This window comes from Paroedura picta, chromosome 3 (genome assembly GCF_049243985.1).
Source record: "Paroedura picta isolate Pp20150507F chromosome 3, Ppicta_v3.0, whole genome shotgun sequence".
NCBI lineage: Eukaryota > Metazoa > Chordata > Lepidosauria > Squamata > Gekkonidae > Paroedura > Paroedura picta.
The window spans coordinates 4523561-4550755 of record NC_135371.1 but is presented as its reverse complement, the minus strand read 5'-3'; the positions used below and the strand labels follow the sequence as shown (position 1 = coordinate 4550755).

The 27195-nt window shown below is 48.5% G+C and overlaps 2 protein-coding genes across 2 annotated transcripts; both read right to left on the bottom strand.

Annotated features, from left to right (window-relative positions):
* Positions 1 to 3044: 3044 nt before the first annotated feature.
* On the bottom strand, positions 3045 to 8052 carry LOC143833979 (uncharacterized). The gene is given in 6 exon segments (XM_077330396.1): positions 3045 to 3565; positions 3567 to 4362; positions 4608 to 5027; positions 5721 to 5835; positions 6274 to 7053; positions 7902 to 8052. Coding segments are annotated over 5 exon segments (2142 nt in total). The 5' UTR covers positions 6991 to 7053; positions 7902 to 8052; the 3' UTR covers positions 3045 to 3471.
* Positions 8053 to 9429: 1377 nt separating this feature from the next.
* On the bottom strand, positions 9430 to 22269 carry LOC143833841 (uncharacterized). Its single transcript, XM_077330065.1, is given in 10 exon segments — positions 9430 to 12061; positions 12305 to 12724; positions 13418 to 13532; positions 13971 to 14720; positions 15430 to 15458; positions 17912 to 18652; positions 18898 to 19287; positions 19974 to 20088; positions 20526 to 21305; positions 22153 to 22269. Coding segments are annotated over 9 exon segments (3930 nt in total). The 5' UTR covers positions 21243 to 21305; positions 22153 to 22269; the 3' UTR covers positions 9430 to 11408.
* Positions 22270 to 27195: the final 4926 nt, after the last annotated feature.

The window sequence follows — 27195 nt, the reverse complement described above, 5'->3', positions numbered from 1 at the left end:
GCCCTCTAGCGTTTTCATGGCAGACTCAATACGGGGTGGTTTGCCAGTGCCTTCCCCAGTCATTACCGTTTACCCCCCAGCAAGCTGGGTACTCATTTTACCGACCTCGGAAGGATGGAAGGCTGAGTCGACCTTGAGCCGGCTGCTGGGATTGAACTCCCAACCTCATGGGCAAAGCTTTCAGGCGGCTGCCTTAACACTCTGCGCCACAAGAGGCTCTTAGTGAATAGGTCTAGGTTATTTTGCCACAGAGTATGGGATGGTCTATGGTTGACCGGTTGGGTTTCAGATTGTTTTAAATTGTTTTGTGGGATTTTATTGGGGTTTTTATGACTGTTAGCCGCCATGAGCCTTCGCAGGAGTGGTGGGATAAAAAGACAGTAAATAAATAGGTCAGCTTTCACACACATTGACTTTCTTCTGTTCTGTCTCTGCGGATCTAGTTAGGTTTGCTCAAAAATAAAATCAATAGCATAGCATCCTAGTTTATTGCCTAAAGTAGGGGTAGTCAACCTGTGGTCCTTCAGATGTTCATGGACTACAATTCCCATGACTACAATTCCCAATCATGGGACTACAGCGTTGAGAGTTTTTATTTGAAAATGGAAATCTCTATATTAGCGATTATAAAGAACAGGAATAAAACGGCCCATATTGTAATGCCCCTGGATAGATCGGTGTTGAAGCCTTCTTTGGAATTAATTATTTACTCAAGGACATCCAATGAAGTGGAGGGGTGCTGTGATGGGTGAAGGATGGACAAAAGGAAACACTTAGAATCATAGAGTTGGAGGGACCTCCTGGGCCACCTGGGCTCAACCTCCCCCTTCCCCTCTAGGGGAGCTTTTCCTTGCAGAGATCAAGAAGGGGGTCCCCCCCCCCTGCGCCACCCCCAGCCCAGAATCCCTCCCCCCTGCCCCTGCCCCCCTCCGCACGCGGGACCCCGGGAGACCCCCTTGCAGGGCGGCCTCCCCCTCCTCCTCCCGCCACCCCCGCAGAGCTTCACCCTTCCCGGCAGCCTCCGTCCTGCGGCTCTGCTGAAAGGGAAACTGGGGGAGGACTCCAGGGGTCCTCCTCCGCCCCCTCTCCGCCTCCCTTCTAGGAAACGCAACTCTGTCGCCTCCTTAACCCTTCACTCGCTGCTCCTGCGGGGCTCGCGACGCGCCGCCCTCACTTCCCAGCTGGGGGCCAAAGGCTCGGTGGAAGGGGCGGGACGGAGGCACGTCAATCAGCACACCTGGCTCTGTGGTTGGTTGGAAAGGGAGGCTGCCCCGGGGCAATGGGAGGAACAAGGGCTGGTTGCGCCAATTCCTCTTTTCTGCTGATGGTGGGGGGGGGGGGAGTCTGGGCAGGGCGGGGCGGGAGGACTTCTGGCAATAAAATATCTGGAAATGTCTGAATGCCATTGCAATTCATCTTCTATTTTTCGTAGAAAACTTATTTTTCTGATTGGAAAAATATATAAATTGCATCATTTATAAGAGGATTTAGAAACAAGCAGTTGGGATATTTATTGAGGCGTATGAATGTCTTCAGTCCTGCATGGGGCAAAGCTCATGGCTCCCCAGCAGGAAAGCCAGAGAGAGCGGCTGGCCGACCTTAGCGCATCTCATCCATCCTGAAATCTCATCCATCCTGAACCCACAGGAGGCTCCCCAAATGTGCTTTGGGTGAGGGTTTCTTTTTCCCTTCAAAATTCTATGCTTCTATGTCTTGAGTCTGTGAAACCTCGTCTTCAAATTCATTTAATTCATTGCAAAAGAAGAAAGGGATATATGATAAGGATGTTTTCAGCACAGCCCCCAGAAGTCTCAATTTTAGGTATTTGTATAAATACTTTTATTTATGCTATTACGTTTGCGAGGGGGGTTGTGATTCTGATCTCTAATCTCTCCCAACCTGTTTTCCCGTGCATTTGATAAGGTTCCTGGCTGTCGCTTCGTGTTTGAGGGTCTGCTTGGCCTGCAGAAGAGAGATGTAGACAAACTGGAGCGTGTCCAGAGGAGAGCTGCAAAGATGGTGAGGGGTTTGTAGACTAAGGTTGGGGGAGCTTGGTCGGTTTAGCCTAGAGAGGAGACGACTGAGAGGGGAGCTGATAACCATCTTCAAGTATTTGAAAGGGTGCCATATGGAGGATGGAGCAGAGTTGTTCTCTCTTGCCCCGGTGGGACGGACCAGAACCAATGGGATGAAATTAATTCAAAAGGAATTCCGTCTAAACATGAGGAAGAAGTTCCTGACACTCAGAGCGGATTCTCAGTGGAACAGGCTTCCTCGGGTGGTGGGTGGTGGGCTCTCCATCTTTGGAAATTTTTAAACACAGGCTAAATACCTATCTGATGGAGAGGCTGATTCTGTGAAGGATCAAGGGGGTGGCAGGTTACAGTGGATGAGTGAAATGGATGTGAGGATCTTGCATAGTGCAGAGGGTTGGAGTAGATGACCCATGAGGCCCCTTCCAACTCTATGATTCTGTGATTCTAAAGAAGGTCCCAGGTTCAATCCCTGCTGCCTCCAGTTAAAACATCTGGCAGGAGGTGATGGGAAAGGCCTCTGGCCGGAGAGCTGCTGCCCATCTGAGTAGACAATACTGATGTTGAAGGTCTGATTTAGTTTAGGGCGGTTTCATGTGTTCACCCTCCATCTCTGCCATTTGCTTTGCGCTCATAAGCTCCCAGGTTCAAATCCCAACATCTCCATTTTAAGGCATAAGGAGAAATACAGTCGGAAAGCTTCTCACGAGGGATCCTGGAGAACCCCTGCCGGTCAGGAGACAAGACTGGCCTTGGCAGACCAAGATTCTGGCTGAGTGTGGAGCTGCCTGGCAAAACCTCCTTATTAGTCAGCTGGACCAGAGGTGGATGCCTCCTTATACTATATAGCCCCACTAACCTCACAGGGTATCTATCTGTTGTGGAGAGAAAAAAGGAAGGCAATAGTTGGGCGTTCTGAGACTCCTTTGGGGGGGGGGGATAAAAAGCAACACTCCTGCTTCTCTTGTGGCATGCTGGTGTTGTGTGCAGGCCGTACTTTATTCACACAGAATTGCAACCCTGGTGTGTTTCTCTTTTAAAATATAGTGTATTGAATGTTTTATTGAAAAGATGAAGAGCAAGAAACAAACGCAAGGGGAAAAGCAATAAACAGGTATAAGATATAAAAGAGGGATGTCAATTCCATTTTCAAATCCTCAGCCACAGAGATCGGTAACACTGACATTTGTTTTCAAATAACATTCTAGTGATAACTGCATGCTTTCAAGTTATTGCAAAGTATGTCATAAAGGAAAAAACTCTTTTTCAATTTCATCTCAAATAGTCTTACTGCTATTATCAACTTCCATCCAATACGATTCTTTTCCCTTATTCCGCAAAGCCAGAGGTCATTAACTTTTCACTTTCCTGCAAAAATTGTATAAAGGGTTTCCAAATGGAAATAGGTAGATGAAGTAATACCCTTCTCTTTAAAAGGTCACTCCCCTGTGTGGATCCATTTATGTCAATGAAGATGGAAACTCCTGCTGAATTTCCTTCCACACACTGAGCATTCAAAAGGTTTCTCCCCTGTGGATTCTTTGATGTTTTCGAAGACTGTCAGCATGTTTGAATTTCTTTCCACACTCTGAGCATTCAAAAGGTTTCTCCGCTGTGTGCGTTCTTTGATGCCGCTGAAGATCAGAATTATAACTGAATTTCTTTCCACACACTGAGCATTCAAAAGGTTTCTCCCCTGTGTGCGTTCTTTGATGCCGCTGAAGATCAGAATTATAACTGAATTTCTTTCCACACACTGAGCATTCCAAAGGTTTCTCTCCTGTGTGGATTCTTTTATGTTGTCGAAGACCGTCAACCCGGCTGAATCTCTTTCCACACTCTGAGCATTCGAAAGGCTTCTCCCCGGTGTGGGTTTTCAGATGGTATTGAAGACTGCGACTCTGAGTGAATCTCTTTCCACACTCTGAGCATTCGAAAGGCTTCTCCCCGGTGTGGGTTTTCAGATGGTATTGAAGACTGCGACTCTGAGTGAATCTCTTTCCACACTCTGAGCATTCAAAAGGTTTCTCCCCTGTGTGGATTCTAAAATGGCGTTGAAGATTAGAACCTTGACTGAATTTCTGTCCACACTTTGAGCATTCAAAACATTTCTCCCCTAAGTAGGTTCTTTGGTGCGCAGGGAGTTGAGACCTGTATCTACATTTCATTGCCTTCATTCTGTATTGCTTTGTAAAATGTACAATGCCTTGTTTTCCATCAGAGAACCCCTTTCCATTCCCTGAGCGGGTCAATGACTTATCTTCTGAATCATAACATCCAGGGAGGTTTCTGACAGGTGTGATGAGGGGCATGATTTGGCTTTCATCTTCTGAAAAATAGCATAAAATCCTTGTCACAGAAATCAAACAGCCAAAGGGGGATCCCTGGTTCCTGGGAGTAGGGGTCACAGTCCAAGGACCCCTGCAGGTGACCCCTTTTGGAAAGGATTGGTGGGACTTGGACTTTATCGCACTGACCTCTTCTCTGGGCCCCAGCCCTTCTCCCAAGCACATCAAATCATTTGGGGGAATGAGAGGACAGGTGAATGAAAGGAGAAGTAACACAAGTTCTTACCTGAGTGAATTCTTTGATGTGAAGTAAGAGCAGATTGACGACTGAAATGCTTTCCACACTCCAAGCAGTTATACCGTTTCTCTCCTGAGTGAATTTGTTCCTGGAAAGTAATGCTCCTTTTCTGAATATGAGTCTTCCCAGCAGACAGACTTCCCTTGTCTTTTTCCCTGGAGTGGATTCTCTGGTTAGAACTCAGGTCTTCATTAAATCTGTTTTCGGGAGGACTTTCTTCTTGGACTGGGATATTCTGGCAGTCTCCTCTTTGGAAAGCAACACGTTTATTCTTCTTCTCGTCACCGTTGTTTATCTCCTTCCTCTTGATTCCACCCGGATCCCTACAGGTTCCTTCAGAGCCTTCTTCCTCAGCATTTTCCAACAATGGCCCCTGGAATTCCCCAGCCATTTTGCCTGTGCTCCCAGCTAGAGTGAAGAGAGATCCAATCAGCAGTCATTCCAGAAATTCAAATGAGTCCCTCCCATTTCCTAGTTTGTAAATATATTCCCACCAAACAACCTCCACGGATGGAGCTGCCCACACCTTCTACCAGGCCTGGCCGGTCAATGGAGCCATATTATCTTTTGGCTCCCTCCACCCCTAAGAAACATGCCATATTGTGCCCCTTTAGTGGAAAAGATTAAATATTTGTTCCTTGTCACTTCCTATTTGACTTGCTGTGATCACCAAAAAAATCTCCCTTATACTGAATCTGACTCTTGGACTGAAGGTCAGTTCTGTCTGATCAGACTGGCAGCATCTCTCCAGGGTCACAGGCAGAGGTCCCTCACATTACCTACAGCCTCGTTCTTTTAACTGGAGACGTCAGAGTCCAGAGAGGTTTGTGCAAGGTGTGACAGGAGGCTTGTGTTGGTTTTCAGCCTCTGGCTTCTGGAGAGGGCAAAGAACTGGCCAAACCCAAAGGCCTGTAGGGAACGGGTGATAGGAATTGGGCTTCATACAGGAGGGCTCCTCTAACCCACCAGCCCCTTTCCCAAGTAAATCAAATCCTCTTGAAAAATGAATAAAACTAAGTATTGGGATCAGCAGTTCTTGAAGTGAAAGAGAAAGAGCGAGCCACTTGGACTGGGCCCAAGACTTCCTCCCTCCCTTCTTACCCAGGTAATCTCTGGCCTCCTCTTCTTTGATGCCCATCAAGAGGTATCTCTGCTCGCTCTCAGACGGATCCTGACTGGCCTCAGACATGCTCCCAGCAGCCTCCTCCAAAGGCACCTGCAATGCCAGAGAGAGACCCTTTCAAAGCACAGTGACAATCCTGGGTGGGTGGGTGGGGGAAACACAGAGGGTAGGGATCCTTAAGGAACAGTGGAACATTCGAGCACAATGATACAAAACACTCCTAGGGTAGTGAAGGCCATGAACAACAATGACATAAGACACCTGCGTGCCCAAAACCACAAGGAACACTTGATGCGGGGGAGGGACTGCCTCAAGACTGCCCCATCTGTTGTTTGCCACGTTGAGAGAGAATAACTCCCCAATCTCAAAACTCTGGATTCCGCTTTTGGGGAAATGAAGCAACAAACCTTTCTATCACACCTTGGCATTCCTTTGTTCCCCCCCAACCCGCCCAGTCTGGGCAAAGGTCTCAGCCCTGGTTCCACTCCAGATCCTCCCACACTCTGGGCCTACCCTGCAGAAAAGACCCACCTCCTGCCTCAAGAGGAGCTCCTCGGCCAGGGCCACCGCTTGGGAGCAGCTCTGGGGGCCGCTCTCCCTCACCCGGCTCTGGATCTCCGGGGGCAGAACAGTCAGCAGTTGCTCCAGGACCAAGAGCTCCAGGATCTGCTCCTTGCTGTGGTTCTCCACCCTCAGCCACCTGTGGCACATTTCCCGCAGCCGGCTGTAAGCCCCTCGTGGCCCCTCAGCCTCCTGGTAGCAGAAACATCGGAACTCTTCACGTTGCTTCTCCCGGCTCTGGGCATCCACTTGCAAGATGGCTGCCTTCACTTTCCCATAGTCCTCTCTGTCCGGGACATCCAGGCTATTAAAGGCCCACTTGGCTTCTCCTCTGAGGGCCGGCTGGAGTCGTGTCGCCCACTCATCTTTTGGCCACCCACAGGCTTCGGCCACTTGCTCGAAGGAGGCCAGGAAGGCCTTAGCATCCCCCCAGGGAGAAGGTTTCTCTGGCAGGGGGGGAAATCCCCACGGAAAGTGAGGCTTTTCCACTGTCCTGAGGAAGTCCTGCCACTGGGCTTCCCACTGAGCGAGGGAAAGGGAGCCCTCCCCTGCTGGCTGATTCTTGGGTTCTCCAAGCCTCCCTTGAAGGAATTCTCCACTATTCTCAGCCTGGAGGACGTGAGGAGCTATTTTTCTGGCCCCTGATATTTCTCCACATTGGGGGCCTCTGGGAGTGTCTTTCTCCATCTCTGGCTTTGAATAAGAGTTGGTTCTGCACAGCTGTTATCCTCTTCCACACTGAGCTTCTCCCTGCAGAAAAGACGGGTACAAGACAGAGGAGAGACACGCTTGATCTTACAGCCCCTGCCTGATTCTTACCCCCCTGTACAGAAAACATATGCCAAAAGGTATCAATATGTTTTTATATGTATATTCTCTTGAATGATGTGTTCTCCCCTTTCTCCCTTGGACACATCCTTCTAAAAAATTCCTTCCACAAAGGGGAAATGTAAAGTCTGTTTTCTTGGATTTTATAAAATGATGTATTGTTGGTATCTGTCACCCAACAGGTGATTAAAAATGCATAAAAATGTGCCTAACCCTTTTTGGAAATGTGAACCTCATGGCCATTTTATCATCTTTGGTTGCATGTAAGGGAGTTGGAAATTCTGGACACAAATGCATGCCTTAATCCAGAAAATGCTAAAGACTGAGGTACTAATTAAACTGGAGACATTTCTTTTGGGATTAATGGGAAAGGAATATGAAAAAAAAAAGATGGAACTTTGTTTCTCTACATATGGCTACAGCTCTGAGAGTCTTTATTTGAAAAAGGAAATCTCTATATTAGGGATTATAAAGAACAGGACTGAGAATTAAACAGACCATATTATAATACTTAGAATCATAGAGTTGGAGGGACCTCCTGGGCCACCTGGGCTCAACCTCCCCCTTCCCCTCTAGGGGAGCTTTTCCTTGCAGAGATCAAGAAGGGGGTCCCTTCCATGCCCGGAGGGAACCCCGATCCCCCCCCTGCGCCACCCCCAGCCCAGAATCCCTCCCCCCTGACCCTGCCCCCCTCCGCACGCGGGACCCCGGGAGACCCCCTTGCAGGGCGGCCTCCCCCTCCTCCTCCCGCCACCCCCGCAGAGCTTCACCCTTCCCGGCAGCCTCCGTCCTGCGGCTCTGCTGAAAGGGAAACTGGGGGAGGACTCCAGGGGTCCTCCTCCGCCCCCTCTCCGCCTCCCTTCTAGGAAACGCAACTCTGTCGCCTCCTTAACCCTTCACTCGCCGCTCCTGCGGGGCTCGGGACGCGCCGCCCTCACTTCCCACCTGGGGGCCAAAGGCTCGGCGGAAGGGGCGGGACGGAGGCACGTCAATCAGCACACCTGGCTCTGTGGTTGGTTGGAAAGGGACGCTTCCCCGGGGCAGTGGGAGGAACAAGGGCTGGTTGGCGCCAATTCCTCCTTTCTCTTTGTAGGGGGGAGGGGGGCTGGGAATGGGGGCTGGGCAGGACGGGGGGGGGGGCTTCAGCATTTTCTGGCCATGAGATTATGTGGACATTGCCAAATGGTATTGTATATATGGGGTCTATGGGGTATTTATTGAGGCGTAGAAATGTCTTCAGTCCTGCATGAGGCAAAGCGCATGGCTCCCCAGCAGGAAAGCCAGAGAGAGCGGCCGGCTGAGGCACCTCCGACCTTAGCGCATCTCATCCATCCTCAAAGGGGAGGGGGAATATTTGATAGGGATGTTTTCAGCACTGCTCCCATAAGTCTCAATTTTAGGTATTTATGTTCGGGGGGGGGGTTGTGATTCTGAACCCAGCCTGTTTTCCCATGCATTTGCTAAGGTTCCTGGCTGTGGCGTCTTGGCAGAGCATCTGCTTGGCCTGCAGAAGGTCCCAGGTTCAATACTCGTTCTCTCCAGTTAAAATATCTGGCAGGAGGTGATAGGAAAGGCCTCTGGCTGGAGAGCTGCTGCCCATCTGAGTAGACAATACTGATGTTGAAGGTCTGATTCAGTTTAGGGCGGTTTCATGTGTTCACCCTCCATCTCTGCCGTTTGCTTTGCGCTCATAAGCTCCCAGGTTGAAATCCCAACATCTCCAGTTTAAGGCATAAGGAGAAATACAGTCGGAAAGCTGCTCACGAGGGATCCTGGAGAACCCCTGCCGGTCAGGAGACAAGACTGGCCTTGACAGACCAAGATTCTGGCTGAGTGTGGAGCTGCCTGGCAAAACCTCCTTATTAGTCAGCTGGACCAGAGGTGGATGCCTCCTTATACCATATAGCCCCACCAACCTCACAGGGTATCTGTTGTGAAGGGAAAAAAGGAAGGCGATGGTCGGGTGTTTTGAGATTCCTTTGGGTAGCGATGGGGGAAGAAGAAGAAGTAGAAGAAGAGGTGGTTCTTAGATGCTGCTTTTCTCTACCTGCAGGAGGCTCAAAGCGGCTTACAGTCGCCTTCTCTTTCCTCTCCTCTGTGGGGTGGGTGAGGCTGAGAGAGCCCTGATATCACTGCTTGGTCAGAACAGCCTTATCAGTGCCGTGGCGAACCCAAGGTCACCCAGCTTGTTGCATGTGGGGGAGCGCAGAATCGAACCCAGCATGCCAGATGAGAAGTCCGCACCCCTAACCACTACACCAAACTGGCTCTCAAACTGGCACCAAACTGGATAAACCGCAACACTACTTGTTTTGCGGCATGCTGGTGTTGTGTGCAGGCCGTGCTTTATTCACACAGAATTTCAACCCTGGTGTGTTTCTCTTTTAAAATATATTTTATGGACTGTTTTATTAAAAAGATGAAGAGCAAGAAACAAACGCAAGGGGTCAAAACAATAAACAGATGTAAAATGTAAAACAGAAGGATGTCAATTACATTTTTAAATCCTCAGCAACAGAGATCAGTAACATAGACACTTGTTTCAAAATAACATTCTACTGAAAACTGCTTGCTTTCAACTTATTGCAAAGTATTAGTCATAAAGAAAGAAACTTACTTTTTCTATTGCATCTCAAATGGTCTTACTGCTATTACCACCTTTGATCTAATAAGCTTCTTTTCCCTTATTCTGCAAAGCCACAGGCCCTACGGAAGTTTAAGCTCCCTTGGGGCTCTTCTCTCTTCGGAAGCTCATTCTACCCGGTGGGGGCCTGGATGGAGAAAGCTCTGGCTCTGGCCAAGGTCATGCAAGCTTCCCTGGGCCAGCGATCACTAGGCAGTTGGTAGTGGCAGAGGATAAGTCTCTCTGACGGGGGAGGGGGTGTAGTTGCCCTTTGCACCCATCCACCTGCTCCAAAGCAACCCCATCAGCTATAACAAAGAAAAGCTTCTTTTGAGGAGGGGAGGCAAAGCAATCCCCCTCCCCAGGGCTCTGGGTGGGTTTCCCTTGAAGCCCCTGAAAGGGCTCAGCTAAGAGGGGACGGGATGCTAGGAGGCAGAGCTGCCATCCCTGAATGTCCTCTGCAGTTGTACTCGGCCTACCTGAAAGTGGAAACAGGCAAACCAAGTGAGGCAAGGAGGAAAAAGGGAAGGGGGTGGCAGGAGGGGAAAGGAGAAAGGGGCGGCCCAGGGAGGGAGGTGAGCTGCCGGTGACTCTTTCCACGGCCTGAATGGCTCAGCATCAAGGGTCCTGAGGTCTCCACACATCAGGGCTGCTAAACAGAATAAGAGTTTCCTTAGGAGCAGCTTTCGAGGCTGACCCTACCTTGATGCAGGACCATAACCAAGCTGTACCTGGGTTCGGTCTCAGTAAGTCCCTCACGTGGGATTGGAACTCGGATCCACCCCTCTGCAGCCCAACACTCTGGCTCTTGAAAACACAAAGGCCTGACAAGGCAGAAAAGGCCTCGCTGAAGCCGGCGGATTTCTTTCTGCTTTTTTATAGACCATTTTGACAAGCACACAATGTCCTTAAATTGGCTTATTTTTAAAAACATTGGCTGATGACTGTATATTAATCTGAATTAATTCCACAAGTGACACATTGAAAATCTGATAGCTGCCTGGGCCCACCACATCTGGGCAATCCCAAAGGAGCCTCTGCAGATCCAAAACAGGGCAGTTCAAGCAGAAAGCTTTACCCCAGGTGGATTCTCTGATGAACAGGAGGGTCTGATCTCTCTATCAAGTTCTCCCATGTCCGGAGCATCTATGAGATTTCTCTCATGTGGCTTATTCAGTGCTGAAGGAGGGCAGAGCTGGTCTGGGATCTCCTTTCATCCTCAGAGCCCATCTCTCTGTTCTTCCCTGAGATTTATCTGAGGTTCCAATCATGGCTTCAGTTCTTTCTGTGATCCTAGCACTTATCCTATCTTGCCTGTATTAATCTTATTGGTTTGTCTCTTTCTATGGCTATGGTAAGGTTACTGTGCAGATATCCTTTTGGTTTCACTTCAGTGTGGACTCTTGTCACAGGTTTAGCAGCCCCTGCGGTTGTTCCTCATGTGGCTTCTTTGATGCTGCTGAAGACGGCTACGCCAACTGAAGCTCTTTCCAGATTCTGAACATTTGAAATGTTTCTCATCTGTGTTGGTTTTATATGTGCCAATGAATTTAAACTCCTTTTGCACTGAGCATTCTAATGGTTTCTCGCCTGCATGGATGGTTTGATGCTAATGAAGATAAATATTTTGATGGAATACCGTTTCAGACTATGATCACTGAAAAGGTCTCTTCCCTATATGTGTTCTTTCATGCCTTTGAAGACTGCGACTCTGACTGTATTTCTTTCCACACACTGAGCATTCAAAAGGTTTCTCCCCTGTGTGCGTTCTTTGATGCCGCTGAAGATCAGAATTAGAACTGAATTTCTTTCCACACACTGAGCATTCCAAAGGTTTCTCTCCTGTGTGGATTCTTTGATGTTGTCGAAGACTGTCAACCCGGCTGAATCTCTTTCCACACTCTGAGCATTCGAAAGGCTTCTCCCCGGTGTGGGTTTTCAGATGGTATTGAAGACTGCCACTCTGAGTGAATCTCTTTCCACACTCTGAGCATTCAAAAGGTTTCTCCCCTGTGTGGATTCTAAAATGGCGTTGAAGATTAGAACCTTGACTGAATTTCTGTCCACACTTTGAGCATTCAAAACATTTCTCCCCTAAGTAGGTTCTTTGGTGCGCAGGGAGTTGAGACCTGTATCTATATTTCATTGCCTTCATTCTGTATTGCTTTGTAAAATGTACAATGCCTTGTTTTCCATCAGAGAACCCTTTTCCATTCCCTGAGCGGGTCAATGACTTATCTTCTGAATCATAACATCCAGGGAGGTTTCTGACAGGTGTGATGAGGGGCATGATTTGGCTTTCATCTTCTGAAAAATAGCATAAAACCCTTGTCACAGAAATCAAACAGCCAAAGGGGGATCCCTGGTTCCTGGGAGTAGGGGTCACAGCCCAAGGACCCCTGCAGGTGACCCCTTTTGGAAAGGATTGGTGGGACTTGGACTTCATCGCACTGACCTCTTCTCTGGGCCCCAACCCTTCTCCCAAGCACATCAAATCATTTGGGGGAATGAGAGGACAGGTGAATGAAAGGAGATGTAACAAGTTCTTACCTGAGTGAATTCTTTGATGCGAAGTAAGAGCAGATTGACGACTGAAATGCTTTCCACACTCCAAGCAGTTATACCGTTTCTCTCCTGAGTGAATTTGTTCCTGGAAAGTAATGCTCCTTTTCTGATTATGAGTCTTCCCAGCAGACAGACTTCCCTTGTCTTTTTCCCTGGAGTGGATTCTCTGGTTAGAACTCAGGTCTTCATTAAATCTGTTTTCGGGAGGACTTTCTTCTTGGACTGGGATATTCTGGCAGTCTCCTCTTTGGAAAGCAACACGTTTATTCTTCTTCTTGTCACCGTTGTTTATCTCCTTCCTCTTGATTCCACCCGGATCCCTACAGGTTCCTTCAGAGCCTTCTTCCTCAGCATTTTCCAACAATGGCCCCTGGAATTCCCCAGCCATTTTGCCTGTGCTCCCAGCTAGAGTGAAGAGAGATCCAATCAGCAGTCTTTCTAGAAATTCAAATGAGTCCCTCCCATTTCCTAGTTTGTAATTATATTCCCACCAAACAACCTCCACGGATGGAGCTGCCCGCACCTTCTACCAGGCCTGGCCGGTCAATGGAGCCATATTATCTTTTGGCTCCCTCCACCCCTAAGAAACATGCCATATTGTGCCCCTTTAGTGGAAAAGATTAAATATTTGTTCCTTGTCACTTCCTATTTGACTTGCTGTGATCACCAAAAAAATCTCCCTTATACTGAATCTGACTCTTGGACTGAATTTCAGTTCTGTCTGATCAGACTGGCAGCATCTCTCCAGGGTCACAGGTAGAGGTCCATCACATTACCTACAGCCTCGTTCTTTTAACTGGAGACGTCAGAGTCCAGAGAGGTTTGTGCAAGGTGTGACAGGAGGCTTGTGTTGGTTTTCAGCCTCTGCCTTCTGGAGAGGGCAAAGAACTGGCCAATCCCAAAGGCCTGTAGGGAACGGGTGATAGGAATTGGGCTTCATACAGGAGGGTTCCTCTAACCCACCAGCTCCTTTCCCAAGTAAATCAAATCCTCTTGAAAAATGAATAAAACTAAGTATTGGGATTAGCAGTTCTTGAAGTGAAAGAGAAAGAGCGAGCCACTTGGACTGGGCCCAAGACTTCCTCCCTCCCTTCTTACCCAGGTAATCTCTGGCCTCCTCTTCTTTGATGCCCATCAAGAGGTATCTCTGCTCACTCTCAGACGGATCCTGACTGGCCTCAGACATGCTCCCAGCAGCCTCCTCCAAACGCACCTGCAATGCCAGATAGAGACCCTTTCAAAGCACAGTGACAATCCTGGATGGGTGGGTGGGGGAAACACAGAGGGTAGGGATCCTTAAGGAACAGTGGAACTTTCGAGCACAATGATACAAAGCACTCCTAGGGTAGTGAAGGCCATGAACAATGATGACATAAGACACTTGCGTGCCCAAAACCACAAGGAACACTTGATGTGGGGTAGAGACTGCCTCAAGCCTGCCCCATCTATTGTTTGCCACGTTGAGAGAGAATAACTCCCCAATCTCAACACTCTGGAATCCGCTTTTGGGGAAATGGAGCAACAAACCTTTCCATCACACCTTGGCATTCCTTTCTTCCCCCCCAACCCTCCCAGTCTGGGCAAAGGTCTCAGCCCTGATTCCACTCCAGGTACTCCCACACTCAGCGCCTCCCCTGCAGAAAAGACCCACCTTCTGCCTCAAGAGGAGCTCCTCGGCCAGGGCCACCGCTTGGGAGCAGCTCTGGGGGCCGCTCTCCCTCACCCGGCTCTGGATCTCCGGGGGCAGAACAGTCAGCAGTTGCTCCAAGACCAAGAGCTCCAGGATCTGCTCCTTGCTGTGGTTCTCCACCCTCAGCCACCTGTGGCACATTTCCCGCAGCCGGCTGTAAGCCCCTCGTGGCCCCTCAGCCTCCTGGTAGCAGAAATGCCTGAACTCTTCACGTTGCTTCTCCCGGCTCTGGGCATCCAATTGCAAGATGGCTGCCTTCACTTTCCCATAGTCCTCTCTGTCCAGGACATCCAGGCTATTAAAGGCCCACTTGGCTTCTCCGCTGAGGGCCGGCTGGAGTCGGGTCGCCCACTCATCTTTTGGCCACCCACAGGCTTCGGCCACTTGCTCGAAGGAGGCCAGGAAGGCCTTGGCATCCCCCCAGGGAGAAGGTTTATCTGGCAGGGGGGGAAATCCCCACGGAAAGTGAGGCTTTTCCACTGTCCTGAGGAAGTCCTGCCACTGAGCTTCCCACTGAGCAAGGGAAAGGGAGCCCTCCCCTGCTGGCTGATTCTTGGGTTCTCCAAGCCTCCCTTGAAGGAATTCTCCACTATTCTCAGCCTGGAGGACGTGAGGAGCTATTTTTCTTGCCCCTGATATTTTTCCACATTGGGGGCCTCTGGGAGTGTCTTTCTCCATCTCTGGCTTTGAATAAGAGTTGGTTCTGCACAGCTGTTATCCTCTTCCACACTGAGCTTCTCCCTGCAGAAAAGACGGATACAAGACAGAGGAGAGACACGCTTGATCTTACAGCCCCTGCCTGATTCTTACCCCCTGTACAGAAAACATATGCCAAAAGGTATCAATATGTTTTTACATGTATATTCTCTTGAATGATGTGTTCTCCCATTTCTCCCTTGGACATCGACACATCCTTCTAAAAAATTCCTTCCGCAAAGGTGAAATGTAAAGTCTGTTTTCTTGGATTTTATAAAATGATGTATTGTTGGTATCTGTCACCCAACAGGTGATTAAAAATGTATAAAAATGTGCCTAACCCTCTTTGGAAATGTGAACCTCATGGCCATTTTATCATCTTTGGTGGGCATGTAAAGGGAGGGGGAAATTCTGGACACAAATGCATGCCTTAATCCAGAAACTGCTAAAGACTGAGGTACTAATGAAACTGGAGACATTTCTTTTGGGATTAATGGGAAAGGAATATGAAAAAAAAAGATGGAACTTTGTTTCTCTACATATGGCTACAGCTCTGAGAGTCTTTATTTGAAAAAGGAAATCTCTATATTAGGGATTATAAAGAACAGGACTGAGAATTAAACAGACCATATTATAATCCTCCCCCCCGTGTAGATCTGTGGTGAAGCCTCGTTTGTAATTATTTATTTATATTTCTATACCACCCTCCCCTGTCCAGTTCTACCCAACAGATCTCCAGAAGGACAGGCAGACCTGGAATAAGCATCAAGATGGGCGACCAAGATGACGGAAGGGTGGACCACCTCCCCTGTGAGGAAAGGCCAGGTCTATTCAGTTTACAACGGAGTGCTTTAGGAGGGGACATGATAGGAGTTCCTAACATAAGGCAGGTGGGGGAGGGAGCTGAGAAAGAGAACTTTGTCTCCCTTTCCCAAACTACTGGGACTCAAGGGCATCCAATGGGGCAGATGGGTGCAGGTGGACAAAAGGAAACACTTAGAATCATAGAGTTGGAGGGACCTCCTGGGCCACCTGGGCTCAACCTCCCCCTTCCCCTCTAGGGGAGCTTTTCCTTGCAGAGATCCAGAAGGGGGTCCCTTCCATGCCCGGAGGGAACCCCGATCCCCCCCCCTGCGCCACCCCCAGCCCAGAATCCCTCCCCCCTGACCCTGCCCCCCTCCGCACGCGGGACCCCGGGAGACCCCCTTGCAGGGCGGCCTCCCCCTCCTCCCGCCACCCCCGCAGAGCTTCACCCTTCCCGGCAGCCTCCGTCCTGCGGCTCTGCTGAAAGGGAAACTGGGGGAGGACTCCAGGGGTCCTCCTCCGCCCCCTCTCCGCCTCCCTTCTAGGAAACGCAACTCTGTCGCCTCCTTAACCCTTCACTCGCCGCTCCTGCGGGGCTCGGGACGCGCCGCCCTCACTTCCCAGCTGTGTGGAAGGGGCGGGGCGGAGGCACGTCAATCAGCACACCTGGCTCTGTGGTTGGTTGGAAAGGGAGGCTGCCCCGGGGCAGTGGGAGGAACAAGGGCTGGTTGGCGCCAATTCCTCCTTTCTCCTTGTAGGGGGGAGGGGGGGCTGGGAATGGGGGCTGGGCAGGACGGGGGGGGGGGGCGGCTTCAGCATTTTCTGGCCATGAGATTATGTGGACATTGCCAAATGGTATTTGATATATCTTCTGTTTTTCGTAGAAAACCTATTTTTCTGATTGAAAAAGTATATAAACTTCATCATTTAAAAGAGCCTTTAGAAACAACCAATTTGGATATTTATTGAGACGTAGAAATGTCTTTAGTCCTGCCTGAGGCAAAGCGCATGACTCCCCAGCAGGAAAGCCAGAGAGAGCGGCCGGCTGAGGCACCTCCGACCTTAGCGCATCTCATCCATCCTGAAAGGGGAGGGGAACCCACAGGAGTCTCCCCAAATGTGCTTTGGGCGAGGGGAGTTTTTCTTCAAAATTCTATGCATCTATATCTTCTCAGTAAAACTTGATTTTATTTGTTGCAAAAGAATAAAGGAATATCTGATAGGAATGTTTTCAGCACTGCCCCCATAAGTCTCAATTTTAGGTATTTATGGAAATACTTTTATGTTTTTATTATGATTCGGGGGGAGGGGGTTGTGATTCTCATCTCTCATCTCTCCCAACCTGTTGTCCCATGTATTTGCTAGGGTTCCTGGCTGTGGCTTCTTGGTAGAGCATCTGCTTGGCCTGCAGAAGGTCTCAAATTCAATCCCCGCTGTCTCCAGTTAAAATATCTGGCAGGAGGTGATGTGAAAGGCCTCTGCCTGGAAAGCTGCTGCCCGTCTGAATAGACAATACTGATGTTGAAGGTCTGATTCAGTTTAGGGCGGTTTCATGTGTTCACCCTCCATCTCTGCAATTTGCATTTCAGGGATAGAACATTTGGTTGTGCGCATAAGCTCCCAGGTTCAAATCCTAACATCTCCAGTTTAAGGGATCAGGGGAAGGAGAATCGGAAAGTTCCTCCTGAGGGATTCTGGAGAACACCTGCCAGTCAGGAGACAAGACTGGCCTTGGCAGACCAAGATTCTGGCTCAATGTGGAGAGGATTCATGTCCTTGTCTGGCAAAACCTCCTTATTAGTCAGCTGGACCAGAGGTGGATGCCTCCTTATACTATATAGCCCCACCAACCTCACAGGGTATCTGTTGTGGAGGGAAAAAAGGAAGGCAATAGTTGGGCGTTCTGAGACTCCTTTGGGGGGGGGGGATAAAAAGCAACACTCCTGCTTCTTTTGTGGCATGCTGGTGTTGTGTGCAGGCCGTATTTTATTCACACAGAATCGCAACCCTGGTGTGTTTCTCTTTTAAAATATAGTGTATTGAATGTTTTATTGAAAAGATGAAGAGCAAGAAACAAACGCAAGGGGAAAAGCAATAAACAGGTGTAAGATATAAAAGAGGGATGTCAATTCCATTTTCAAATCCTCAGCCACAGAGATTGGTAACACTGACATTTGTTTTAAAATAACATTCTAGTGATAACTGCATGCTTTCAAGTTATTGCAAAGTATGTCATAAGGAAAAAACTCTTTTTCTATTTCATCTCAAATAGTCTATTATCAACTTCCATCCAATAAGATTCTTTACCCTTATTCTGCAAAGCCACTGGACATTAACTTTTCACTTTCCTGCAAAAATTCTATAAAGGGTTTCCAAATGGAAATAGGTATATGAAGTTATACCCTTCTCTTTAAAAGGTCACTCCCCTCTGTGGATCCATTTATGTCGATGAAGATGGAAACTCCTGCTGAATTTCCTTCCACACTCTGAGCACTCAAAAGGTTTCTCCCCTGTGTGCGTTCTTTGATGCCGCTGAAGATGGTACATATGTCTGAATTTCTTTCCACACTCTGAGCATTCAAAAGGTTTCTCCCCTGTGTGGATTCTTTGATGCGTCTGAAGATGGTACATATGTCTGAATTTCTTTCCACACTCTGAGCATTCAAAAGGTTTCTCCCCTGTGTGGATTCTTTGATGCTTCTGCAGATGGATAATTTGTCTGAATTTATTTCCACACACTGAGCATTCAAAAGGTTTCTCCCCTGTGTGGATTTTTTGATGCTTTCGAAGACCGTCAACCCGTCCAAATTTCTTTTTACACACTGAGCATTCAAACAGTTTCTCCCCTGTGTGGATTCTTTGAGGTTGTCGAACATGGAAACTCCTACTGAATTTCCTCCCACACTCTGAGCATTCAAAACTTTTGTCCACTATGTAGGTTCTTTGGTGTGCATGGAGATGAGACCTGTATCTGCATTTCATTGCCTTCATTCTGTTCTGCTTTGGAACATGTACATTGCCCTTTTGTTCATCACGGAAACCCTTTCCGTTCCCCGAGCGAGTAAATGGCTTGTGTTCTGAATCATAACATCCAGGGAGTTTTGTTACGGGTGTGCTGAGGGGCAGGAGTTGACTTTCAGCTTCTGAAAAACACCATAAAAGTATCATCATAGAAATCAAACAGCCAAAGGGGGATCCCTGGTTCCTGGGAGTAGGGGTCACAGCCCAAGGACCCCTGTAGGTGACCCCTGTAGGAAAGGATTGGTGGGACTTGGACTTCATCGCACTGACCTCTTCTCTGGGCCCCAGCCCTTCTCCCAAGCACATCAAATCATTTGGGGGAATGAGAGGACAGGGGAATGAAAGGAGATGTAACACAAGTTCTTACCTGAGTGAATTCTTTGATGCGAAGTAAGAGCAGCTTGACGACTGAAATGCTTTCCACACACCAAGCAGTTATGCAGTTTCTCTCCTGAGTGAATTTGTTCCTGGAAAGTAATGCTCCTTTTCTGAATATGAGTCTTCCCAGCAGACAGACTTCCCTTGTTTTTTTCCCTGGAGTGGATTCTATGGTTAGAACCTGGGTCTTCATTAAATCTGTTTTCGGGAGGACTTTCATCTTGGACTGGGACGCGTTTATCCCTCTTCTTGTCAGCGTTGTTTATCTCCTTCCTCTTGATTCCACCCGGATCCCTACAGGTTCCTTCAGAGCCTTCTTCCTCAGCATTTTGCAACGATGACCCCTGGAATTCCCCGGCCATTTTGTCTGTGCTCCCAGCTGGAGTGAAGAGAGATCCAATCAGCAGTCTTTCTAGAAATTCTAATCAGTCCCTCCCATTTCCTAGTTTGTAATTATATTCCCACCAAACAACCTCCACGGATGGAGCTGCCCACACCTTCTACCAGGCCTGGCCGGTCAATGGAGCCATATTATCTTTTGGCTCCCTCCACCCCTAAGAAACATGCCATATTGTGCCCCTTTAGTGGAAAAGATTAAATATTTGTTCCTTGTCACTTCCTATTTGACTTGCTGTGATCACCAAAAAAATCTCCCTTATACTGAATCTGACTCTTGGACTGAATTTCAGTTCTGTCTGATGAGACTGGCAGCATCTCTTCAGGGTCACAGGCAGAGGTCCCTCACATTACCTACAGCCTCGTTCTTTTAACTGGAGATGTCAGAGTCCAGAGAGGTTTGTGCAAGGTGTGACAGGAGGCTTGTGTTGGTTTTCAGCCTCTGGCTTCTGGAGAGAACTGGACAAACCCAAAGGCCTGTAGGGAATGGGTGATGGGAATTGGGCTTCATACAGGAGGGCTCCTCTAACCCACCAGCCCCTTTCCCAAGTAAATCAAATCCTCTTGAAAAATGAATAAAACTAAGTATAGGGATCAGCAGTTCTTGAAGTGAAAGAGAAAGAGCGAGCCACTTGGACTGGGCCCAAGACTTCCTCCCTCCCTTCTTACCCAGGTAATCTCTGGCCTCCTCTTCTTTGATGCCCATCAAGAGGTATCTCTGCTCGCTCTCAGACGGATCCTGACTGGCCTCAGACATGCTCCCAGCAGCCTCCTCCAAAGGCACCTGCAATGCCAGAGAGAGACCCTTTCAAAGCACAGTGACGATCCTGGATGGGTGGGTGGGGGAAACACAGAGGGTAGGGATCCTTAAGGAACAGTGGAACTTTCGAGCACAATGATACAAAACACTCCTAGGGTACTGAAGGCCATGAACAACGATGACATAAGACACCTGCGTGCCCAAAACCACAAGGAACACTTGATGTGGGGGAGGGACTGCCTCAAGCCTGTGCCATCTATTGTTTGCCACATTGAGAGAGAATAACTCCCCAATCTCAACACTCTGGATTCCGCTTTTGGGGAAATGGAGCATCAAACCTTTCCATCACACCTTGGCATTCCTTTCTTCCCCCCAACCCTCCCAGTCTGGGCAAAGATCTCAGCCCTGGTTCCACTCCAGATACTCCCACACTCAGGGCCTTCCCTGCAGAAAAGACCCACCTCCTGCCTCAAGAGGAGCTCCTCGGCCAGGGCCACCGCTTGGGAGCAGCTCTGAGGGCCGCTCTCCCTCACCCGGCTCTGGATCTCCAGGGGAAGGACGCTCAGCAGTTGCTCCAGGATCAAGAGCTCCAGGATCTGCTCCTTGCTGTGGTTCTCCACCCTCAGCCACCCGCAGCACATTTCCCGCAATCGGCAGTAAGCGCCTCGTGGCCCCTCAGCCTCCTGGTAGCAGAAACGCCTGAACTCTTCACGTTGCTTCTCCCGGCTCTGGGCGTCTACTTGCAAGATAGCTGCCTTCACCTTCCCATAGTCCTCTCTGTCCGGGACATCCAGACTATTAAAGGCCCACTTGGCTTCTCTGCTGATGGCCGGCTCGAGTCGGTTCGCCCACTCATGTTTTGGCCACCCACAGGCTTCGGCCACTTGCTCGAAGGAGGCCAGGAAGGCCTTGGCATCCCCCCAGGGAGAAGGTTTCTCTGGCAGGGGGGGAAATCCCCACAGAAAGTGAGGCTTTTCCACCGTCCGGAGGAACTCCTGCCACTGGGCTTCCCACTGAGCGAGGGAATGGGAGCCCTCCCCTGCTGGCTGATTCTTGGGTTCTCCAAGCCTCCCTTGAAGGAATTCTCCACTATTCTCAGCCTGGAGGACGTGAGGAGCTATTTTTCTGGCCCCTGATTTTTCTCCACATTGGGGGCCTCTGGGAGTGTCTTTCTCCATCTCTGGCTTTGAATAAGAGTTGGTTCTGCACAGCTGTTATCCTCTTCCACACTGAGCTTCTCCCTGCAGAAAACACAGATACAAGACAGAGGAGAGACACGCTTGATCTTACAGCCCCTGCCTGATTCTTACCCCCTGTACAGAAAACATATGCCAAAAGGTATCAATATGTTTTTATATGTATATTCTCTTGAATGATGTGTTCTCCCATTTCTCCCTTGGACACATCCTTCTAAAAAATTCCTTCCACAAAAGTGAAATGTAAAGTCTGTTTTCTTGCATTTTATAAAATGATGTATTGTTGGTATCTGTCATCCAACAGGTGATCAAAAATATATAAAAATGTGCCTAACCCTCTTTGGAAACGTGAACCTCATGGCCATTTTATCATCTTTGGTGGGCATGTAAAGGGAGGGGGAAATTCTGGACACAAATGCATGCCTTAATCCAGAAAATGCTAAAGACTGAGGTACTAATTAAACTGGAGACATTTCTTTTGGGATTAACGGGAAAGGAATGTGAAAAAAAAGATGGAAATTTGTTTCTTTACATATGGCTACAGCTCTGAGAGTCTTTATTTGAAAAAGGAAATCTCTATATTAGGGATTATAAAGAACAGGACTGAGAATTAAACAGACCATATTATAATACTTAGAATCATAGAGTTGGAGGGACCTCCTGGGCCACCTGGGCTCAACCTCCCCCTTCCCCTCTAGGGGAGCTTTTCCTTGCAGAGATCAAGAAGGGGGTCCCTTCCATGCCCGGAGGGAACCCCGATCCCCCCCCTGCGCCACCCCCAGCCCAGAATCCCTCCCCCCTGACCCTGCCCCCCTCCGCACGCGGGACCCCGGGAGACCCCCTTGCAGGGCGGCCTCCCCCTCCTCCTCCCGCCACCCCCGCAGAGCTTCACCCTTCCCGGCAGCCTCCGTCCTGCGGCTCTGCTGAAAGGGAAACTGGGGGAGGACTCCAGGGGTCCTCCTCCGCCCCCTCTCCGCGTCCCTTCTAGGAAACGCAACTCTGTCGCCTCCTTAACCCTTCACTCGCCGCTCCTGCGGGGCTCGGGACGCGCCGCCCTCACTTCCCACCTGGGGGCCAAAGGCTCGGCGGAAGGGGCGGGACGGAAGCACGTCAATCAGCACACCTGGCTCTGTGGTTGGTTGGAAAGGGAGGCTGCCCCGGGGCAGTGGGAGGAACAAGGGCTGGTTGGCGCCAATTCCTCTTTTCTGCTGATGGGGGGAGGGGGGGCAATGGAGGACTTCTGGCAATAAAATATCTGGAAATGTCTGAATGCCATTGCAATTCATCTTCTATTTTTCGTAGAAAACTTATTTTTCTGATTGGAAAAATATATAAACTGCATCATTTATAAGAGGATTTAGAAACAAGCAGTTGGGATATTTATTGAGGCGTAGAAATGTCTTCAGTCCTGCATGGGGCAAAGCTCATGGCTCCCCAGCAGGAAAGCCAGAGAGAGCGGCTGGCCGACCTTAGCACATCTCATCCATCCTGAAATCTCATCCATCCTGAACCCACAAGAGTCTCCCCAAATGTGCTTTGGGTGAGGGTTTTTTTTTCCCCTTCAAAATTCTATGCTTCTATGTCTTGAGTCTTTGAAACCTCGTCTTCAAATTCATTTAATTCATTGCAAAAGAAGAAAGGGATATATGATAAGAATGTTTTCAGCACAGCCCCCACAAGTCTCAATTTTAGGTATTTGTATAAATACTTTTATTTATGCTATTACGTTTGCAAGGGGGGTTGTGATTCTGATCTCTAATCTCTCCCAACCTGTTTTCCCGTGCATTTGATAAGGTTCCTGGCTGTTGCTTCGTGTTTGAGGGTCTGCTTGGCCTGCAGAAGAGAGATGTAGACAAACTGGAGCGTGTCCAGAGGAGAGCAGCAAAGATGGTGAAGGGTTTGTAGACTAAGGTTGGGGGACCTTGGGCGGTTTAGCCTAGAGAGGAGACGACTGAGGGGGGATCTGATAACCATCTTCAAGTATTTGAAAGGGTGCCATATGGAGGATGGAGCAGAGTTGTTCTCTCTTGCCCCGGAGAGACGGACCAGAACCAATGGGATGAAATTAATTCAAAAGGAATTCCGTCTAAACATGAGGAAGAAGTTCCTGACACTCAGAGCGGATTCTCAGTGGAACAGGCTTCCTCGGGTGGTGGGTGGTGGGCTCTCCATCTTTGGAAATTTTTAAACACAGGCTAAATACCTATCCCCCCTTCAAGGATCACTGCCTTGTTGTGGCAAGGGGGCTTGCGTAGTTCAGTGAAGCTATGAGCTATACCGTGCAGGGCCACCCAAGACGGACAGGTCATAGCTGAGAGCTCTGACAAAAGGTGATCCACTGGAGAAGGAAATGGCAAACCACTCCAGTATCTTTGCCATGAAAACTCTATGGACAGTTCCAATAGGCATAACGATATGACGCCAGAAGATGAGCCCCTCAGGTTGGAAGGTGTCCTATATGCTACTGGGGATGAGCAGACGGCTAGTACGAGTAGCGCCAGAATGAATGAAGCGGCTGGGCCAAAGCCGAAAGGACGCTCAGTTGTGGAAGTAACTGGTGGCGAAAAGACAGTCCGATGCTGTAAAGATTTTTATTCCATAGGAACCTGGAACGTCAGATCCATGAATCAAGGCAAGCTGGACGTGGTCAAACAGGAAATGACAAGACTGAACATCGACATTTTAGGAATCAGTGAACTAAAATGGACAGGAATGGGTGAATTTAATTCAGATGACCATCAGGTGTACTACTGTGGACAAGAATCTCGCAGAAGAAATGGAGTAGCCTTCATAATCAATAAGAGAGTAGGAAAAGCAGTCTTGGGATACAATCCCCAAAATGACAGAATGATCTCAGTTCGAATCCAAGGCAAACCATTCAACATCACAGTGATCCAGGTCTATGCCCCAACCACTGCTGCTGAAGAGGATGAAGTTGATCAGTTCTATGAAGCCCTACAACACCTTCTAGAAGCAACGCCAAAAAATGATGTGCTTATCATCATGGGGGATTGGAATGCTAAAGTAGGAAGCCAAAAGATAACCGGGATAACAGGCAAGTTTGGCCTTGGAGTACAAAATGAAGCAGGGCACAGGCTGGTAGAATTTTGTCAAGAGAATACAATGGTCATAGCAAACACTCTTTTCCAACAACCCAAGAGACGACTCTACACATGGACATCACCAGACGGTCAACACAGAAATCAGATTGACTATGTGCTCTGCAGCCAAAGATGGAAAAGTTCTATCCAGTCAATAAAAACAAGACCAGGAGCTGATTGTGGTTCAGATCATGAGCTTCTTGTTGCAAAATTTAGGCTTAAATTGAAGAAAGTAGAGAAAAGCACTAGGCCACTCAGGTATGAACTAAATCATATCCCCGACGAATACACAGTGGAGGTGACAAATAGATTTAAGGAATTAGATCTGATAGACAGAGTGCCTGAAGAACTATGGAAGGAGGTTCGCAACATTGTACAAGAGGTAGCAACTAAAACTATCCCAAAGAAAAAGAAATGCAAGAAATCAAAATGGCTGTCTGAGGAAGCTTTACAAATAACTAAGGAGAGAAGGGAAGTGAAAGGCAAGGGAGAAAGAGAAAGATACACCCAATTGAATGCAGAATTCCAGAGAAAAGCTAGAAGAGATAAGAATGCCTTCTTAAATGAACAGTGCAAACAAATAGAAGAAAACAATAAAATGGGGAGGACCAGAGATCTTTTCAAGAAAATTGGAGATATGAAGAGAACGTTTCATGCAAAGTTGGGTATGATAAGGGACCAAAATGGTAGGGACCTCACAGAAGCAGAAGAGATTAAACAAAGGTGGCAAAATTATACAGAACAACTATACAAGAGCGAGCTTAACATCCCTGATGACCACAGTGGGGTAGTTACTGACCTGGAGCCAGACATCCTGGAATGTGAAGTCAAATGGGCCTTAGGAAGTCTGAGCAACAATAAAGCTAGTGGTGGTGACAGCATTCCAGTTGAACTATTCAAAATCTTAAAGGACGATGCAGTAAAAGTGCTACACTCAATATGCCAGCAAATTTGGAAAACTCAACAATGGCCACAGGATTGGAAAAGGTCAGTTTACATTCCAATCCCAAAGAAGGGCAATGCCAAAGAATGTTCAAACTACCGCACCATTGCACTCATTTCTCATGCTAGCAAAGTTATGCTCAAAATCCTGCAAGCTAGGCTCCAGCAATATGTGGACCGAGAACTTCCAGAAGTACAGGCAGGATTTCGAAGAGGCAGAGGAACTAGAGATCAAATTGCCAACATACGCTGGATCATGGAGAAAGCTAGGGAGTACCAGAAGAACGTCTACTTCTGCTTCATCGACTATGCTAAAGCCTTTGATTGTGTGGAGCACAACAAATTGTGGCAAGTTCTTAAAGAGATGGGAATACCAGAGCATCTTATTTGTCTCTTGAGAAATTTATATGCAGGTCAAGAAGCAACAGTGAGAACTGAACATGGAATCACTGACTGGTTCAAAATTGAGAAAGGAGTTCGGCAAGGCTGTATACTGTCGCCTTGCCTATTTAACTTGTATGCAGAGCACATCATGAGAAATGCGGGATTAGAGGAGTCACAAATTGGGATCAAGATTGCAGGGAGAAATATCAACAACCTCAGATATGCAGATGATACCACTCTAATGGCAGAAAGTGAAGAGGAACTAAAGAGCCTGTTGATGCGGGTGAAGGAGGAGAGTGCAAAGGTTGGCTTGAAACTCAACATCAAGAAAACGAAGATCATGGCATCTGACCCTCTCAGTTCCTGGCAAATAGATGGGGAAGAAATGGAGATAGTGACAGATTTTATTTTCCTGGGCTCCAAGATCACTGCAGATGGGGACTGCAGCAAAGAAATTAAAAGACGCTTGCTCCTGGGGAGGAAAGCTATGGCAAATCTAGACAGCATCCTAAAAAGCAGAGACATCACCCTGCCAACAAAAGTGCGTTTAGTCAAGGCTATGGTCTTCCCAGTTGCAATGTATGGCTGCGAAAGCTGGACCATAAGGAAGGCCGAGCGTCAAAGAATTGAGGCTTTTGAACTCTGGTGCTGGAGAAGACTCTTGCGAGTCCCTTGGACTGCAAGGCGAACAAACCGGTCAGTCCTAGAGGAGATCAACCCTGACTGCTCTTTAGAAGGCCAGATCCTGAAGATGAAACTCAAATACTTTGGCCACCTCATGAGAAGGAAGGATTCCCTGGAGAAGAGCCTAATGTTGGGAGCGATCGAGGGCAAAAGAAGAAGGGGACGACAGAGAATGAGGTGGCTGGATGGAGTCACTGAAGCAGTAGGTGCAAACTTAAATGGACTTCGGGGAATGGTAGAGGACAGGAAGGCCTGGAGGATCATTGTCCATGGGGTCGCGATGGGTCGGACACGACTTCGCACATAACAACAACAAAATACCTATCTGATGGAGAGGCTGATTCTGTGGATCAAGGGGGTGGCAGGTTACAGTGGATGAGTGATATGGATGTGAGGATCGTGCATAGTGCAGAGGGTTGGAGTAGATGACCCATGAGGCCCCTTCCAACTCTATGATTCTGTGATTCTAAAGAAGATCCCAGCTTCAATCCCTGCTGCTTCCAGTTAAAACATCTGGCAGGTGATAGGAAAGGCCTCTGGACGGAGAGCTGCTGCCCATCTGAGTAGACAATACTGATGTTGAAGGTCTGATTCAGTTTAGGGCGGTTTCATGTGTTCACCCTCCATCTCTGCAGTTTGCTTTGCGCTCATAAGCTCCCAGGTTGAAATCCCAACATCTCCAGTTTAAGGCATAAGGAGAAATACAGTCGGAAAGCTGCTCACGAGGGATCCTGGAGAACCCCTGCCGGTCAGGAGACAAGACTGGCCTTGGCAGACCAAGATTCTGGCTGAGTGTGGAGCTGATTCATGTCCTTGCCTGGCAA